The sequence below is a fragment of the Enoplosus armatus genome, chromosome 5, assembly GCF_043641665.1.
Source record: "Enoplosus armatus isolate fEnoArm2 chromosome 5, fEnoArm2.hap1, whole genome shotgun sequence".
NCBI lineage: Eukaryota > Metazoa > Chordata > Actinopteri > Centrarchiformes > Enoplosidae > Enoplosus > Enoplosus armatus.
In genome coordinates, this window is record NC_092184.1 from 20,424,105 (window position 1) to 20,441,926 (window position 17,822).

The 17,822-nt window shown below is 41.7% G+C and overlaps 1 protein-coding gene across 1 annotated transcript in view; it reads left to right on the forward strand.

Annotated features, from left to right (window-relative positions):
* The first annotated feature begins 2,813 nt into the window (after window positions 1–2,813).
* dscamb (Down syndrome cell adhesion molecule b) overlaps window positions 2,814–17,822 on the forward strand; it is a 121,594-nt gene continuing 106,585 nt past the window's right edge. The window contains exons 1-2 of the mRNA XM_070905253.1: window positions 2,814–2,840; window positions 4,155–4,224. Coding sequence (XP_070761354.1) covers window positions 4,200–4,224 — 25 coding nt within the window. The 5' untranslated portion in view covers window positions 2,814–2,840; window positions 4,155–4,199. The remainder of the gene's footprint in view (window positions 2,841–4,154; window positions 4,225–17,822) is intronic.

The window sequence follows — 17,822 nt, forward strand, 5'->3', positions numbered from 1 at the left end:
AACTTCCCGGCCGCCTGGTGACAGATTTTAACCGACCTTGGATGTGAAGGACTTCCCACCACAACTTGGATTGATGTGAACACGCCGCAGTTAAACTTTGGGGTGTGTGTCTGTCCTTGTAACAGTGTGACAAAAAAATCCACATTGTTCCACAGTTTTTGCTTCGCTTAATGTGTCCGCATTTAGAGTGCAAATCCAATTTTCTATACTTTGGCCATAGCCTTTGGTTGTCTTGTTATGGTAGTCTAGTATTCTAAATGTGTTCAGTCACAGAAAAGGACATTTCCTCATGCTTATATAGCCTAAGAGACTTCATGTTACAATCAGCAAAATTTATAAATAAAATCTATATAACTCAAGAGAAGTTAGGTGGGGTATTAGTTAACGTTACCTAATGAAGTTGAAAGCCCAACAAGGCTGTGAATATTTAAGAACAGTCCTGCATGTTTATTGTTCATCTCTCACCTGCATTATAGGCTACATGTTTTTCAGGAGGGCTTTTTTGGTCTTTGTATAGAGGCTCTTAATACTTATTAGTGGGATTGCTGTAAATGTACGAATTTAATGAGATATACCTGAAAAAGCTGATTTTTAAAGCCCCTTCTGATATGTTTCACATACAATTTTAATGCAGTCAATTAGTTTACATGTGATTAAGTCATCCAACATTAACGCCAGTCTGCATCAATGCACACAGCAATCACATGCTTTCCCCTTAGGAAGGAGGACCAACTGCTGCTCCATGATTGTCCACTACAGTATGAGGAATAATACCAGCTCTTGTATAGATTATGGGTATGAAAAAGACAGAACATTAAATTTTCCAAGTTACAAACTCAGAGGTTTTTGTTCTTTGCATGTTTCAGTCAGGACAGTCTCATTTGCCGCATTGACACTGCAGAGAAAGAGGAAGAAGATCCAAGTGGTGAGGCAAGATCAATGTCACAGGCCTTCTCCATGCTGCCTGTTTCACACAGAGACAACCACTGTCTCGCTCTGAATTCCTCATGAGTTCACAGTTACACTGTCACATGTTCACCCCATCTCCCTCTCACTCTCTCTCTTTCTGCCTCACTTTCTCATTGAAGTTAATCACTATAGTTACAATAATCTGAATAATGTGGGGAAAGGCTGTGACCACAAAAAACCCCTCTTCTCCTGTGTATTGCTTGTCATGCACTGGGTCTTGTGAATGACCCATTTAAGAACAATTCCTGTTTCTTCTTCCCTGTGACTTTGAGATACTTCCTTGGCCTGAGAGTATAAAAACAGGGGCAAGCAGGAATGCATCGTTTACTTGTCTGTTACTATCCATGAAACGCTGGGAATCCATTTCATTTCACATATTTATTTATAAGGACATCACACATTTATCCAACATTTCTGTAAATGTGCCAGTGTTAGTCAGCTTGGTAGTTTTCAACTGCGGCCCTTTGGCGAGATGTTTTGAAACCAATGAGGTGATGGTTAAAATTTACAGAGGGAAGACAACAAGACACCATGAAGATAGCAACGGCAACAAAATAAACATTCTCAAGACAAGTGCACAAGCCATGCAGAGCAACAGGAAACATCAAAACATTAGCACAATAATACAACAATATCCATTATTCAGTACATGTAGCCATGCAAGCACCATGAAGCAACAAAACACAGCCAAGCAATACTGATTATAACCAATTTTTGACACATGCAGACATGCAGAGCCGCAATAAGAACAACAATCAAACTACAACAATCATGTTGATCTTTACCAGAATCAGAATCAGAAATACTTTATTGATCCCCTTGGGGAAATTAGACAAGTTACAGGTGATCCATTCAAGAATAGAAAAAGTAGAATAGAGTTAGAAATGAGAAGTATGTAATATAAGATATAAAAAATAAAAAATATATACATTTATAATATTTAAGTGAAAAGTAAAAATAAATAGAATATCAATGTATATGTATGTGTATATATATATATATATATATGTGTGTGTGTATTGCACTGGTATAAATAGAGAATAAATAATGAGTTTATAAAATGTTAAAAGATGCAGTTACAAACACCTAGTCTGACTCACCGGATGTAGGCTGTTGGGATAAGTCTGCCATTGGCCAACTATTACAGAATTCGCCTCCCCTGCCGCTATCCGCGTGTTATCATTTTGCAAAGGCACCGTCGCTGCGTTTTTTCCCCCCTATCCCAGAATGATTGTGGGTTGAGCCAGGCCTTTCTCCGAAGTGTGGAGATAGATCTGACACACATGAGCCATGCAACACAGAGTTGTTAGTCACAACTATATAAAATACTACAGTAGATCCAGTGATTGATTATGTGTGTTATACCTCCTTGGGTTTGGGGGTTTCTCAACTTTTCAAGCTCATGACCTCATTTTTAGGTACCAATTAAATTGTTATGAATCCAGCCACTAGAGGCCTGTGAAGTTGTACACATTTGTTTTCTTCTAGGACATACTTAGCTGCAAATGTCTTAAATGGTAATGGATATCTAACCTAATGTTTTTGTCAAGCAGACATTATTGAGATAGATCAAACAAATTGCCTGTGAATGGCCCCTGCATGACTTTACTTTATTTAGCAGCATTTGTTGTTGGTAATGTTTTAATAATGCGCCTGTGTTGTATCTGTTGAGTCAGTATTAATTGATGTGTCCTTGCAGCTTCCTCCTGCAGTTCCCCTGCTGGCCACAACAAGGCACTCCACACCAGCCCTGTGCCTTTAATCCAATCTGAGGGTGCTGTAGCATCAGTCTGTGTATGAGCAAATTAGGCAGCTTAGGAGAGCCAGTGGTCCTACATTTGGCTCTGCAAAGCTTCTTTACTGGGACATTGGTACTTAATCCTCACAGCTCTGATCATTACAGCTGATGAGAGAGAAGGAGAGTGCTCTACATTGTCTCATATGCACCCACCTTTGCCTTAACCACAAATACACATCTCCACCTGATCACAGATACACGCACATCTTTAGATTTTTACTTTGTGGTCATTCATTTTTTTGATAAATTACTTAAGTGAATAATAGATTATCAAAACTGATCATTTATTTATTTGTCTGTCGACTAATTGATTCATTGACAATTCTTCGGCATAAAGTGAACAATTTCTGATTTAAAGGGCTGATCATACAGTCTACAATCAGCAGGAAAACAATTACACCTGTACATCTGGAGGAATAGAGACCCAAGATCCACAATACTAACAGCAAAATAAGACAAAAAAAAACGTTCCAAAATGTATTTTGAAAACTTAAATGAAACAATAAAGAAATGAACATGTATGGTACATTAATAAGTCAGTGTTGCTCAACATGAGCTAATCTCTACCAAAGCAACAAAAACTCCATAGCTACAATGCATTGCTGTCATTAAGATTTTAGGGCCATACAACAGTTAAAGGAAGAGTTTGACACTTGGGAAAACACACTTATTTGCTTTGCAGAGAGTTAAATGAGAAAATCTTTACCACTTTCACATCTGTACGGTAAATATGAAGCTACACCCCGCAGCAGGTTAGCTTACCTTAGCATAAAGACTGGAAACGGGGAAACAGCTAGCTTGGCTCAGCTGACAAAATTGACCTAGCAGCACCTGTAAAGCCCTCTAATAAACACTTTATATCTTGTTTGTTTAATGTTGCACAAAAAAAAAAGAAGAAAAACGACAAGTTGTGGTCTGTTACGTTTTCGGCAGAGCCAGGTTAGCTGTTTCCCCGTTCACAGTCTTTATGCTAAGCTAAGCCAAACAACCGTCTGCAGTTTTAGATTTACTGTACAGATATGAGTAGTATCAATCTTCTCATTTAACTCTCGGCAAGAAACCGAACCGAATTTTCCCAAATGTCAAACAAGTCTTTTAAAATGAGAACAAAAGACAATTCGTTTGGGTCAATTAGCTTTTATTTGAGTACATTCAATTATATTAAATTGATATAATGTAGCTTGCTTTATTAATTCATTTAGACCGAGATGAAAAAATGTTTTTGTATTTTTGAAGATCTCCAGTTTATTCTTTGTCTGTTTTTATGTTTTCCCTCTCTCTGCATAGCAGGGATTGACATATAGTTAGCCTGTTCTTCATAACAAGCTACTTCTCTTGTCTCTCCCTGACAACTGTCAAGCTCCTAACAAGGTGAACATATTCACAGCTGCTACTGCAGGAGAGCAGCCCAAATGAGGAGAGCCTGGATAAGATGAGAGGGACGAGCCAGACAACAGGTGTGTGGGTACATCACTGCTCATTCACTGGTACCACACTGCATGTTTCCAGCCATATAAAGACAGCTGGTTATGATTTATTTGGGTGTTTTTTTTTTAAATCAATTACTTGTTACTGTATGGCAACTCTCACTGCCTAGACAGGCGGGAGTATGACTAAGGATGGCTCATGCTAGTCTCACAGGCTATTCACACTTACTCTTCCCCCCGTGGTGGTTGCGTTGCCTCTCTGCAGTGTATCTGTATCTGTTTGTTCATTCATAGGAAAAGCATTAGTGACACGTAGATGAGTCATAGAGGCTAGCGTCTAAACAGGCCGCGATGGGAGTCAGGGACCCTGCCACCCTTCTGCTCCTTGCCTCAAGGCACTACTCATACCCTCACCAGGCTCCCTCGTTACTCTAACGCTGACACACACACACATATGCCGCCTGTGTTTGTTCAAATACCACAGGTCCCACCTGATGCGTTGGGTGCCACAGAGCAGATGTAGCTGTAGTGTTAGGCAGGAGAGCGGTGGCAGACCGTGGCCGCCCTCATTATTGAGATGCTGTTTGCCACCGTAGTTAGGGCTCTCTGTACTGTTGAATGCAGCAGTTGTTATAAAGCTGTTACCTCTTTTCTCCAGTTTGTAATAACTAAAAGAATAGATATAGATGTTTTCTTTGGTGTATTTTAAGTGACCCATTTTGATGGTATACAGTCGGGTTCATGCACAAAACGAAATAAACTTCGGTTCTCGGTTTCTAAACCAGAGTTGAATAAATGACTTAGAGGTAGCTTTGCTTTGACTTTGCGATGAAAATCCTGACGTGTTAATTGTAGAGCAGACAGATGGAGTGTGTGCGTGTCACTCTCCCCCTGTGACTCCCAGGGGTTACAAGGTGCAACCCCTGGAGTTTGTTTCCTCATCAGGATGGGCATCTTCAAGGTGATAGCCAATTAGAAAAGCTGAACCTGGCTCTTAGGACTTATGAGTGGATAGAGTTCAGATACATCTCATCTCTCACAAGCAAACTGCTTTCACAAACAGCATATTTGCAATGCTCATTGCAGAGGTAAGCCTACTGTATTTCTGTCTTTTTCCCATACAAACAGGCACATTTTCTCACACTCTGAAGTAATATTCTCATGAAGGCTGGTGCACCGACTCACCTTGCGGTGTGGTATTGAGTCTCCTTTGCGCTTGACTGTGTCCCTCTGTTCTTACAGTATCTATCAGTTTCATAGCGTGCAATCTGCATCCTTCCAGCCTCCCACTACCCGCCCACCAGTGCTGTATCTGTTGTGTTCTGCGTGCATGTACTATCAGTGCACACAAGCGCATTGTGTTTTAGCAAACGGCTCAAGTGTGTACATGTTTCCTGGCCCCCTCCGTAATAAAAGAGAGGGGAGCTCCTCGGCAGATAACACCCACCGCAGAGCTGCCCTGGCAGGGGTAGGAGAGCGTGGAGGGTGCTTGCCCCCTGGCAAGATGCTACTTAGAGAGGGGGAGATAGGGGCTGTGAGGGTGGTAGTGTGATTGTAGGAAGGACTGATCGAAGGCGGGGAGGAGGTTGGAAGGCAAGGAGGGGGGGCTTCTTCATACATTTTTATGACCACATAGATAAGGTCAGTAGTGTGCCATCGTTACTAGGCAACACTGCGACCCTGAGTTGGATTGAGTTGTGAAGCTGAGAAGTCAGATATTCTTATTACAACAGCCCTGCTTCGGTTCTGCTGTGTGCATTTGTTAACAAGCAGCCTGTCTCCCGGTGCCATTCTGAGAGTCAAGGCTGAAAGAGTGCTTTAACTGGACGATTAACTGAGGCACTGAAATAATTAGAAGGCCATTGATTGGGTTATTACCTTGTTACAGCCATGTTGGTGATATACCCATGTCCGTGCCTGTTCAGATACGTGATGATGGTAATAGTGATGAAAAATGACGGTGGGGTGTTTGATTATATATTTTTAATGATCCAGTTCATGTGGGGATACACTAGACTGTGGGGGTATTGATTTTTCCAGTTTTCAAGCAGAGAATGGAGGAGATGGAGACCAGGCGCATATGCAGCCAGAGTACAAATCACCAAAACCCACCCCTGTTCTCTCCCTCCACTCTCCACCTTCACTCCCTTCCCTCTCCACTGCTCCTTTCTCTGTCCCCTCTTTTCCATCATCCTCTCAGCTCTCCGTCCTCACTTCCGTATTTCTGCCACTCCTCCAGCAGCCTTTCATTACATCCCCCCCTCTCCTCCTTTCGCTCGCTCCCCTGCATCTCCTCTTCTCTCCTCCCATTTCTGTCCCCTTCAGCGTCCTAGTTTAGCACGTCAAGGTTGGCTACAGATATGCTCCTCTGTGCCTTGGGGCTAACCAATGGGAAACTGGCTGGGGTTGCTGTAGCAGGCTCGGGTGTTGGTATCGTGAATTGATAGGGAGATGGGAAAAGGTTACTGTAGTGCATGTGCTTTGGTCCATTTTGCAGAGTGGAAGTCTTATAGGTTAAAATACAGCATACAGTATTCATGTCTTACTTCTGAAATCCTGTCTTATTTGTTGATGGTAATTTGCGTTAAGGTCTAAATTAGAATTAGCAATTTAGAGAAAGAAATTAAAGGCATAGTTCAACATTTTGGGGAATACGCTTATTTAATTTCTTGCTGAGAGTTAGATGAGAAGGCGGCTGAATGCTTCTTGTGGAGGGCTCTGCAAACATTCTCGGGCCCGCAAACCCAATGCATGCCTCTCGAAATTTGAAACATCGACGTGCTTTCTCCTTTACAGCAGCCTTCCCGTGTGCTTGCTGTAGACTGGTTCACAGCACCCTCTACAGTTTTTGGAGATCAATGGCAGCTTCCACATGAATGAGAACTCGGCTTGCGCTAGTATGTACACATAAATTGTTGTGGACAGTGCGCACACACCTGCAGAGGAGACTGCACGCATGTTGGCGCATGGAGCGTGCTGGCTAGCCTGGCTCTGTCCAAGGGTAAGAAAAATCCACCTACTACCACCTCTAAAGCTCCATAATATATCTCGTTTGTTTAATCCATGCAAAAAATGAGCTTTAGAGGTGCTGGTAGGTGGACTTTGTTACTTTTGGACAGAGCCAGGCTAACAGTTTCCGCCTGTTTCCAGACTTTGTGCTGGCGGTAGCTTCATATTTGGCGTACAGACGTGAGAGTGGTATTAGATCTTCTCTTCTAACTCTCGGCAAGAAAATGAATGAGCACAATTCCCAAAATGACAAACTATTTCACTCAAGAGATGAATTGTGAAATTAAAAAAAATCCTATCTCATCCTGGAAAGTACTGAAGTCACAATTTAAGATTTCATGTTTCTGTAATATATGAAATCAAATTATAAAGCAGATATTATTCAAATCTTTTAGCCACGCCGTCAAACAATACCTTGGGTGCGAGTTTGATGTGGGTGGCCCTCCAAAGAAGGTCCTCCTTTGCTCTTTCCAATGACCTCCACAGAAACACATCTTGTCTTTAGTATTTTATCATTAGTCCCATTGACATGTTAACTTCTTAAACCCTGTTATAGCAGTCCTAATTTAAAGAGTGTGCATGTGTCCCAATGCTGATTGACCTGCAGGTGTCTTTTCATCCCACTGGGACCAGTGCAGGGTAAGAGTACACCACCCTGAACTCTGTTTAGAAGCCACATCACTCCTGCCCTGGCAACATGTAACCTTATACACACTTCTATCAGGAGCCACGAGCGCGGCTTGTCTCTTATCAATGTCATTGTCTTAGCAAACAAAGGGGATCATTATACCGGCGCTGAGAATGTTTCTATTCTGAGTTAATGGGTCGCATAGTGTAAAGGCAACCTGATCCTCCTTTGGGTGACGAAGGAGCGAGCCGAGGGCTGACATTTTGCTGATGATAGGCCAGTCTGTGTTTTGTTGTAAGAGACACTGGGCTTCACAGGAGTTGTCAAAACAAGAGGCCCCATCCTGAGGGATTACCCAGCCTGTCTGCACACACGCCAGGGACAGGGTCGGCCAGAGGGACAGGGAGGGGCGGGGGGACTCTGTGTTAGGGTGTGTGTGTGTGTGTATGAACATGTGTGGTGCCCGAGTGCCCTGCAGAGAGGAAGGTGTGTGGAAGAAGTGTGGAAGAAGAGACATAGCTGAGGAAAAATGTGCTCCATCTCATTGTTAATATTTTGCAATGACGATGGTTATTAATGGGATTACATGCAGACTTGACCACAGTAGTTTTGGAATATGTTTCAATAAATCACAAGAAGCACTTGATTTGATTTAGCTTATGATGTCATTAGTTTGAGCACTGAAGCGCACTTTGTGTTGTTACCTATCTGATCTCAATTCATTAGCTATGTAGAGGACAGCACATGATAGAGTTTATGGTGAAGCTGCGTGGTAACATTTTCTCTGACATTATCTCTGGACATTAATGCACAGGACCTTTAAAGTATTTCTCATCCTGGGTCATATTCTCATATTTTTTGTCCATCATCACTGTTGGTCATGATAACATTTTGCTTTACCATTGGACATTTGGGCATGGACTCCGGCAAGCGCAACGTTGACAGGAGGCAAGGAGCTCAAGCCTTCTGCAGAACACTTACATTATTATACTGTTTTTGAGTCTGACTGAAAGTAAACAGAGAGTAGTTCCCTGGAAATCCCTAATTACCATGACCAATAGTCATAATGGACAAAAATATGAGAGTAAGAGCCCGAATTTCCAAGGCCTAGACACTATCTATGTACTGATAAAGCTAATATGTCTTTATATATTTTTCATTCAAAGTTAATGCAGTATGGTACAGTGATAATAATGACATTCTATCCTTAATCTGATGCACATCTGATAGAACACCAATACACTGATTAGGGAAACCTTCCTGATGTTAAGATGTGGTTCATTTTAATAATCCTGTTCCTAGTTGCTCCAAAATCCTTCTTTAACTCGCCTACTTCCATTAATCTACATCTCCTATGTTTGACCATAGATTTAAAAAGGAATACATCTAGTAGATCTTTTTCGTGGATTCTTGAATATGCTTCACGAGGAGTTCCCCTTGATATTATGCATATTGAGTGAATTCACCCGCAGACATCAACAGCCTTCACACAGACTTAACAATCCAGATAACACACGTTATAGTTCTTCCGTTTCTGTGTGGGATAAATTAAAATACTTCCACTGGTATAACTGCTACCACCACTCTGATTAATATCTTTCATCTTATTTTTATCATCCATGATGAAGTTGGCAGTAGAATAAAGAGCGCCAAGCACAGATTCCGTGCCAGTGTGAGTGTAACAGTCAGAGGAGTCACGACCTTGGGTGGGCAGTGTTCATGAATCGTCTCATATGTGCTCTTCTTCCTTCCTTGCATCCACACACACACACTGACATGGTGGCACATGCAAACACACCCACAGACAGACACGCATGCATGGCCACACAGCAAGGCCAAGACTGTCTGCAGCAGCCCAAGGGCCTCATTGTCACATTCACTTACCGCTGTTTAGGCATCATGCTGGGGGGCTAAAATGAACTACACCCTGTTCCTCCCCCTCCCCACACAGTAAACTCCACCAAAAATCCACTCTACTCATATTCAAAACAGGGTGGCAGACAAACTGAATTATGATACTTGGGCCATGTAGTTATATGCTTACATCAAGTAATATATCAAAATATTTTCGTCCACATTTGAATTTGTTATGTATGACCTGTTGTCATGAGGATCTATAAACCATGATGGCAAACTATGCTATAAATACGATTTACCACAGTATTAAATAGCTTTTCTACTTTGTAATGTTTGTTTCATGTGAAATGCATTATAAACATGGCGCGTGTCTGTACGTGTTCCTCCACACTCCACCAAACAGTTGAGTGTCCTAATGACATACTGATTAAAAAGCATTATGGGTTTCCACTTTAACTTCAGTATATAAGTGAAAACCATTTACATTAGCCCTATACGGACATAAATATTGGTTTTACAGTTATAAAACATATGCGCCTCCTCTACATGCCTGAATATAATCTGTTAGGGGTTACCACTGAATACAAGGTCAAGGCTCTTGTCTTCAGAGTGAAAATCAGGGTATTGTCTTTCACATCACAAGTAGCCTGTTCAGTTGTACAGCTGTCTGCTGGGTGTAAGTGATAAACACTAGCACCTGTTTTCCATGAGCATGGACGTCCCTGTGTGCCTCCAACAGAAACATTTGATCTGTGTGTATCAGCGCACTCAGCTAAATTTGATCTTTGTATTGCCAAAAGTACAACGGAGCTATATTGTTGATGCACGGGGATTAGGTCGTACCTTGATTATTAAAACCTTCCCTCATAGAGTTGGATATGTTGGATACAGCATGAGAAGGAGGCAATTATTTTTTTTATTATTTTTTAAGGTGAAAGGGCAATTAACCCTCACTAACCAAATATTAGACACTGCGTAGGGATCAAATACGAGTCATACATACACTACTGTACTCACTAAGGCACAATTATATCGATTAATCTCAACCTATAATATCACTAATTTGAGAATGATAGAAACTATCACACACACCTGCTGTCATTTGGTCGTTATAAGGTCATTTAGTCAGTGTTGATGTTACTCTGTGTTTGTTTGCTGTCAAACACACATTGTGAAACTGTGCTCATCCTGCGCAACTCCCACGTATGGCGTGTGTGTACAGTGGTGGGAGTGTGTATATACTGTACACACAATACGTAGCCCCCCTGCCAATGTTACCCCTGGCCTATGTGCTGGGGTGAAAACAGTCATTGCTCCTCTGTTCTGCTTAAATGACACCAGGCTTGATTTTTCCATTTGTGTTAGAGATTGTTTTCATATCCCACGCAAACAAATATAACCTTTTGATTTGCATTTCTTTACTTATTCCATTTCTTTTTTCAAAATGTTTAATTTCAGCTACTCATAAAATCCTGTTTGCTGAGCTAGATTATACCAATGCCTCATTTCCCCTAAAATGTCAGATGGCACCCTCTAATTCCATGGATCCCCTCTCCCAATCCCCTGAGCCCACAGTCGGATCTTTTTTCTTTTTCCTCTTTGGGTTTTGTTTGTCTTTGCTGGCTGTTAATGTCACCTTCAGTGACAAAAAAACCTTCTACCATTTAACATTGCTGAAGGCTGAACCAAGGTAAACTGGTGTAGTACTGGTGTGGTTTATTACCAGAAGGGAATAAATAGGCTTTGCCTTTGGCATCATACACACACATAGTCTGTGAACTTTACACAGAAAACAAATTATAAATGCAGATGCCCTTGAGCAAGACTCTTTACTTTCACTTTCCCCACTTAGATTACTTAGTGGCAGAGGAAGATGAAGCCTTCGTTATGTAAATTTACAATACATAACCATAGAAGATTGCAACAGGGCAGTGCTGAGAAGCAGAATATGTATCTTGTGAGGAAAAACAAAGGTCTGATAAATTTGCAGCCAGGCTGTTATTGCATCCTCCCTCTTAAATGATCATATCTCACAGTCTGCTGCTGCTAATGAACTTACTTGCCCGTCCATGCCAAGAATCCAGAGTTGAAACACAAGCACAGCGCTCCTAATCCACTCTAAATGACAGGCAGGATCTCTGACCCACTGCCCTGATTCACCCATGTTTTCTCCTCGGCGCTACAGAGACTTCAACTTGTTTGGGTTTATCTTACGGCTTAGGGAAAAACGTTAGTAAAATTATTCTCTTACTCAATTAAACACACATTTTGGTGTAACAATAAAAAATTGGGCCATTGCTGAATACATCAAACAGAAGTAAAATAAAAGAGAGAGCCATACCATTTTAAGGCAAGCTAGAACAGTGTGTTCTGGTACAGACTTCAAGATGCAGAGCAGTGTTTGTATTTGTCTGCTGCACTGGAGTGAACACTGCAAGAGAGACAAATGGACAGACACTGCGGACAAACATAGAAAGACTGGCCAACCGGAAAATGGGCTGATGAAAACACCTGTGTTTAGAACCAGGAAAAGGTAGTCATGCCTCCATCTTTCCCAAATTAATACACAGAGATTAGACTAATTAGCTTTTTTAGACACCTGAACTGGGCATTTATATCACCATGAATGAAATGAGGGCAGACAGAGTATGTGATCCACACACACTATTATTCTTTCTTTTTTCTATTTATTTTCCTTTGTGCACATTCAGAATTGTAAAGATCATTTCCTCAGTGCAGAAAATTAGTATCCTGGGGTAAATAAACAGGATTTCACTTTCAGTATATTCTGTCATGTGGAATAGAGAATGAGATGCAGACTGCCCTGCTGGTTATATCACGTTCAGTGTAACCCGGCTCTGTGGACAGGCCCACAGGCTTCCACTGCCTACTACAGCTACACCCTTGACTTCAAGGCAGGCATTAAAATGGAGTGGTGGTGGTGGTGGTGGTGGTGGGTGGATTATGGGGTTGAGGGAGGCGGTATGGAGTGTGTATGTGTGTGTGTGTGTGTGTGTGTGAGTGAGTGCCTTTGGGGTGGGGGATGCTTTAGTTTAACCCTGTATTTTCTGCAACCACTGACAAAACGTTGCCTTCTCTTTCTATTTTCTTTTCCCACAATTGTTAAATCACTTAAATCAATTTAAAAGTGTGATTCAATTACACACTAAAAAAATGTTCCTCATTCATGCACTTAAATGAACACAAAATATGCGTCATTGGATGTCCTTGTAGATCCCCATTCCTACAGGGAGCTCTCCTCTGTTCTTTTCCATAGGAGAAATACCCCATTGGTTTAATTCAAGCCAGATCTGGTGTATAATGCTGTATACTAAGTGCACCTGCACACCGGCAGACAGCGCTTTCTGTTTGAGCCGGTACATCTCCGTGCGTAAAAATGTTATCCTAGGTGCCTCGGTGCGTCAGGTGCAGCTCATTTCCTTAATGCAAATGCCCCACTCAGTGCGTGCTCTCACACTCTCACCTCCAGTAGCACCTTGCCCTCAGGACCGACCGGCAGCCGCCTCTGCTCCTTTAAGGCAATGAGGAATTAAAGCGTCTGCAGGGGCAGGGAGAGGGTTATTCTGTGTAATGCTCAGAGAGTCAGTGTGGTGCGATTAGAGAGCGGCAGCGGGGAAGATGCGCTTGCTCGCCTCTTGCTGGACGCACAGAGGCGATGAAGAAGGTCTGACTTTGGAGTCTCAGAAAAAAAACAGTTTTTCATTCTTATTCTGCCACCATCTCCCCCTTGTTTGCTTCTTTGCTGTTTTAGTTATTTTCATTTTATAACATTTTAATTTCCCCCCCTAAGGATGATCCGCCAGTCAGTCTTTTATTTAGGAAATCGGAGCTTCTGACATTTTTTTTTTAAGATTTAGTTTAGCGAGTTTTTTTTTTTTTTTTTTTTGCATTCATCTGTGTTTCAGGATCCGCTCGTACCAGTCTCTGACTCAGCATCACACACACCTGGGCTTCACCCCTTCAGCATCCTTTTGAATAACAGGGAGAAGCAGCAAGACGCGGAGCAGAGGAGGAGAGTCTGAGCACAGCTCTCTCCCCAAGACAATCAAAGAGGCTCATTTATGTTCCAAGCGCAAAGAGAGGGCTCCGAAAAAAACACCAAGAGTGTAACGAAAAAGTAGAAAGGAGATATTAAAAGTAGAGACTTGGACCGGTTTGCTTCAAGACAGTGGCAAATGTTTAACCTTACCCCAAGCGCACAGAAGAGAGAGCCAGGGAGGCACCGGTCGGAGGAAGAAGAGAAAGCATAGCTTGGGGGGGATTGAACGGAGCAGGGCATGTGGATATTGGCTTTTATCTTTTTCCAGAGCATCTTGAATGGTAAGTTTCACCGGCTCGTCTATTCTATTATTATTATTATTATTTTTTTTATTAGTGCTCATTACCTACTGCAGAAGGCAAATCACTGGTAGACAGCTAAGTGACTGGAGAGGGAGGATGGAGGTCACCTGTGACCCACATGAAATGGATTTTATATGGTTGTCAAAAGGCTGACACCCTTGATAGAGGGAGAGAGACGGGCGAGGCATGAATTGCGTTTTAAATCCTTCAAGCTCTCTGAGACACATCTCTGGCCTTCAGATATACATCCTGAGCCAGATGAAATAAAACGGATAAATCATGTTTGTTTAGGCCTGTATTTAATTAATTGGCTTGATTGTATTGGTTGAATATGGTTTTTATAGGTTCTAGTATTAATAGTTTTTAATTTGCATCCAATTAAATTAATTTGTTTCTGTTTTTATTTGATGCCTAATGATGCTTATTCTATCACAGCCATGTTCCACTGTGGCCCTTAGTAATAAGTGACGTATTTGATATAATGGACATCTGGTTTAACCCTTTCCCCCTCCCCCACAGTGAGCATATTTTTCAAAGTTCAAAGTGGCCTGAATGAATATAATGCATTAAAGTGATCAATTTATACACATAATTAAGAATCATTAATCCATATTTTCATTAGGAACATATTTGATGTAAAATATTCAATTGTATGTATGGCTCTGTCAGAATGTTTCCAACATGAATTTTGGCACAAATTTGACTACATTTACCTTTAAATGTAGTTTGTAGAGAGAAAATTAGCACCATTATCACACATTGTTTATGTTACTAATTTAAAAATAATCTGTGTAGTGTAATGTTTTTAATGAGACACATTCCACAGAGGTTACATTTTTCAGGAAATGCAAAAGTAGTTCCCAAACACACACTAAAAAATGTGAAGTAAATTTTCCATTCAAATAGCCGAAAGTCCCATTCTCCATTCAAATACTGTATTCAAACACCCAGATTTGGTTGTGCGTCTTGTCTGTGTTTTCTTGTGCACATGTGTATTTGCGTGAGTGCATGTGTACCAGTGCACACATGCATGCGGCTGACACCATGCACGCATATTTGTGTGCTCATATAGGGTATCTATAATCAATAGCAGAAAATTGATACAGTTTATTGCATTCACTTATTGGCCAGAGTCCCTTCTACAGGGAGGGATTATGGCTGACTGGGTGTGTACGAAAACAGGGGGGAGAAAAAGGGAGAGTCGGAGAAGGAGAGGGAGAAGGAAAGAAAATGGGAACTGTCTGTAAGAAAACACATCAGGGTGACAAGATGGGGATTGTTCACATATTGAAACAAAATCAAGCCCGCGGTTGGCTGCATTTCTATTAAAGGGTCAAGAAAAGCTGAATTCACAAAGCAAAAATTTGGTAAGTGGGGATTTACAGGTATGAATACATTTAACCACATGGGGGGGGGGTTGCGATATGATATGGTGTGTCCCCAAAATGGATTTTCCCTTCTGGCTGGGATGATAAAATAAGGCGTCGAAATGGATTTTTGTTTCTGTGTCGTCGCTTTTTCAGTGCTGAGGCAACCCTCAGTCTGTACCGTTTATTGACATTGACTCCATATAAAATGGTATCTCCCTCAGCCCAGCTTGTGCTGAAACTCATAAAGGAACAATAAGGAATCCTCATTAATCATAATCATCTGACTCTGACATTAGATCAACTGCCATGCAAGATTGTGTCCGTTTATTGCATAATGGATTATTGAGGAGGCCTGTGGCAAACAACTGATAGGGATTAAGCAGTAGACAGCGTTGAGTGCAGACATTACACTTTTTGTGTTCGTCATTTGCACTGCAATCATGGAGCTTTTATCACTTGCTGTTTGCGTTGTCATTTTATTTGATTTCTCCGTCACTGTACAGGAGCCGAGCTATATGACTTTGTCCTCTGCGGTTGGATGTTTTGTTGATTATCATGAAAATGAGGTGTTGATCGGCTGAGCAGGCGTTGTCAGAATGAATGAATGACCTTGTAGATAGAAGCCAGCACAGCGATTGGATTCCAGACAATTCTTGCTGTTTCAGAGTTAGGCCTATCACATGCTCGCTGGCCTGTCTCTATGGTAACCTCCTTTAATGGGTGTCGGGGGCTGCGTCCGAAAACGTTCACCCATTCACTCTTCACTATATGGGGTAGACAACTATATGGTGTGTCGTTGTCAGGTGGCAAAAAACAGTATCAGACGCACGAAGGTTGCAGGTTAGAGTCTGGTGCTTGTTTACTACTTTCTGCATTGCATGGTGGGATCATTTCTGTCCACTATGTCGGGTATAATAATGCTTCTGAGACAAATCGGACGCCTCTACAAAATGGCAGACCCAGGAAATAGTGGATTATATAGTGAAAGATTCAGGACATGGAATTAGGAGTTTGGCTCTTGTCACAAAGCGAGTTGACCCAGACGTACTTGATTAGGAGCTAATCACAGCCTGTTACATCAGTATGTCCACAGGTCATAAGTGGCCAAATGGCAAACCAAGAGGCTCACCGACTTCAGGGTTTTCTTTTCCATATTGCACCGTGGTCATTTCACTGTGCTTGTGTCAACTTAATTAACTCAGCAACTGATTAGAGAAAAAGAAAATAGATACACACCTGCACAATGTCAAATTTTAATTGATTTCATTGTGGAAGTCATTGCAATTGATTCATCATTGTTAAGTCATATCAAAAGTAAGCAAAAGACAACCACCATCCTTAGATTACTCTTCTGTCATATTCCAGACATTCAAAAAAAAAAACATTTACATTTCAACATTTCAACAGCCAGCAGGCACATGTATTTCTTGCATTCTATTTAAGACTTTATGGTTTAGCTAGTTCCTGTGCCTATCAAAGTAGAATCCATAAATCCAGTCGTCAGTACAGGAGAGGAAACATATTAAATATCTCTCCCTGAAAGCTGCCTCTAGGCAAAACCACAGCAAGCTAAACTGGCCTATTCAAATTCTCATTGCAAAGACATAACGAGACAAGGCTTCTCGCCCAGTCTCCACGAAGACTGCGATGATTTGTAGACATACACCCGGCTTAACCTGACGCTCATGACTTAAAAGGACTTATCTCGTACGTCTTCAATAAATGAACAGTTACGCAGAGGTCAGGGGTTCACGCAATCAAATTTTGATCTCAATTAGCTGTGACATTTCTCCGTTAAAGGCAGGTCCACTTTGAAATAAGGAAGCTCTTCCAAAGCATCTAGCCCAGTGTAGCTCACAGTACAGTAAATAGCTGCCAACATCAGTTAGCCTGCCAATTTTACATGACCCCACATTATTAGCAACCTGAAACACTGGATGGAAATGCTACAGGGACCGAGGTGGATAGATAGATTGAACTTGGCTGCGAGTGGAACGGGGGAACCAGGTTTTTGCGTGGCAATAAATCTACATGAAGGCAATGAAGGCAGCGTGCTGATGAGAGCCCCCATTTGTTGGAGCTGTGAGGTGATTCTCAAGTCTGTGTAAAGATGTCCAGAGATCAGCGGCCTCCTAGTGGCCACAGGCTCCGTAAAGCAAAAGGGAGTGAAACCTGACCGGCCGCACGCTGCACTCAGCCATTAGTCTGTTTACTAATTACCAATTAGGGTTTGGCTGCCGAAGCGATATCACAGCTCATGAAATTGAATTACCCCATGAAAACATGCAGCGTACAGTCAAGTGATAGATCATCTTGTGCCGTCTTATTCTGATATGAATATCTAATGGGCTAAATTAAGTTTACAAACCCACTTAACTCTTGCTCACTTGTGTGAGTTATAA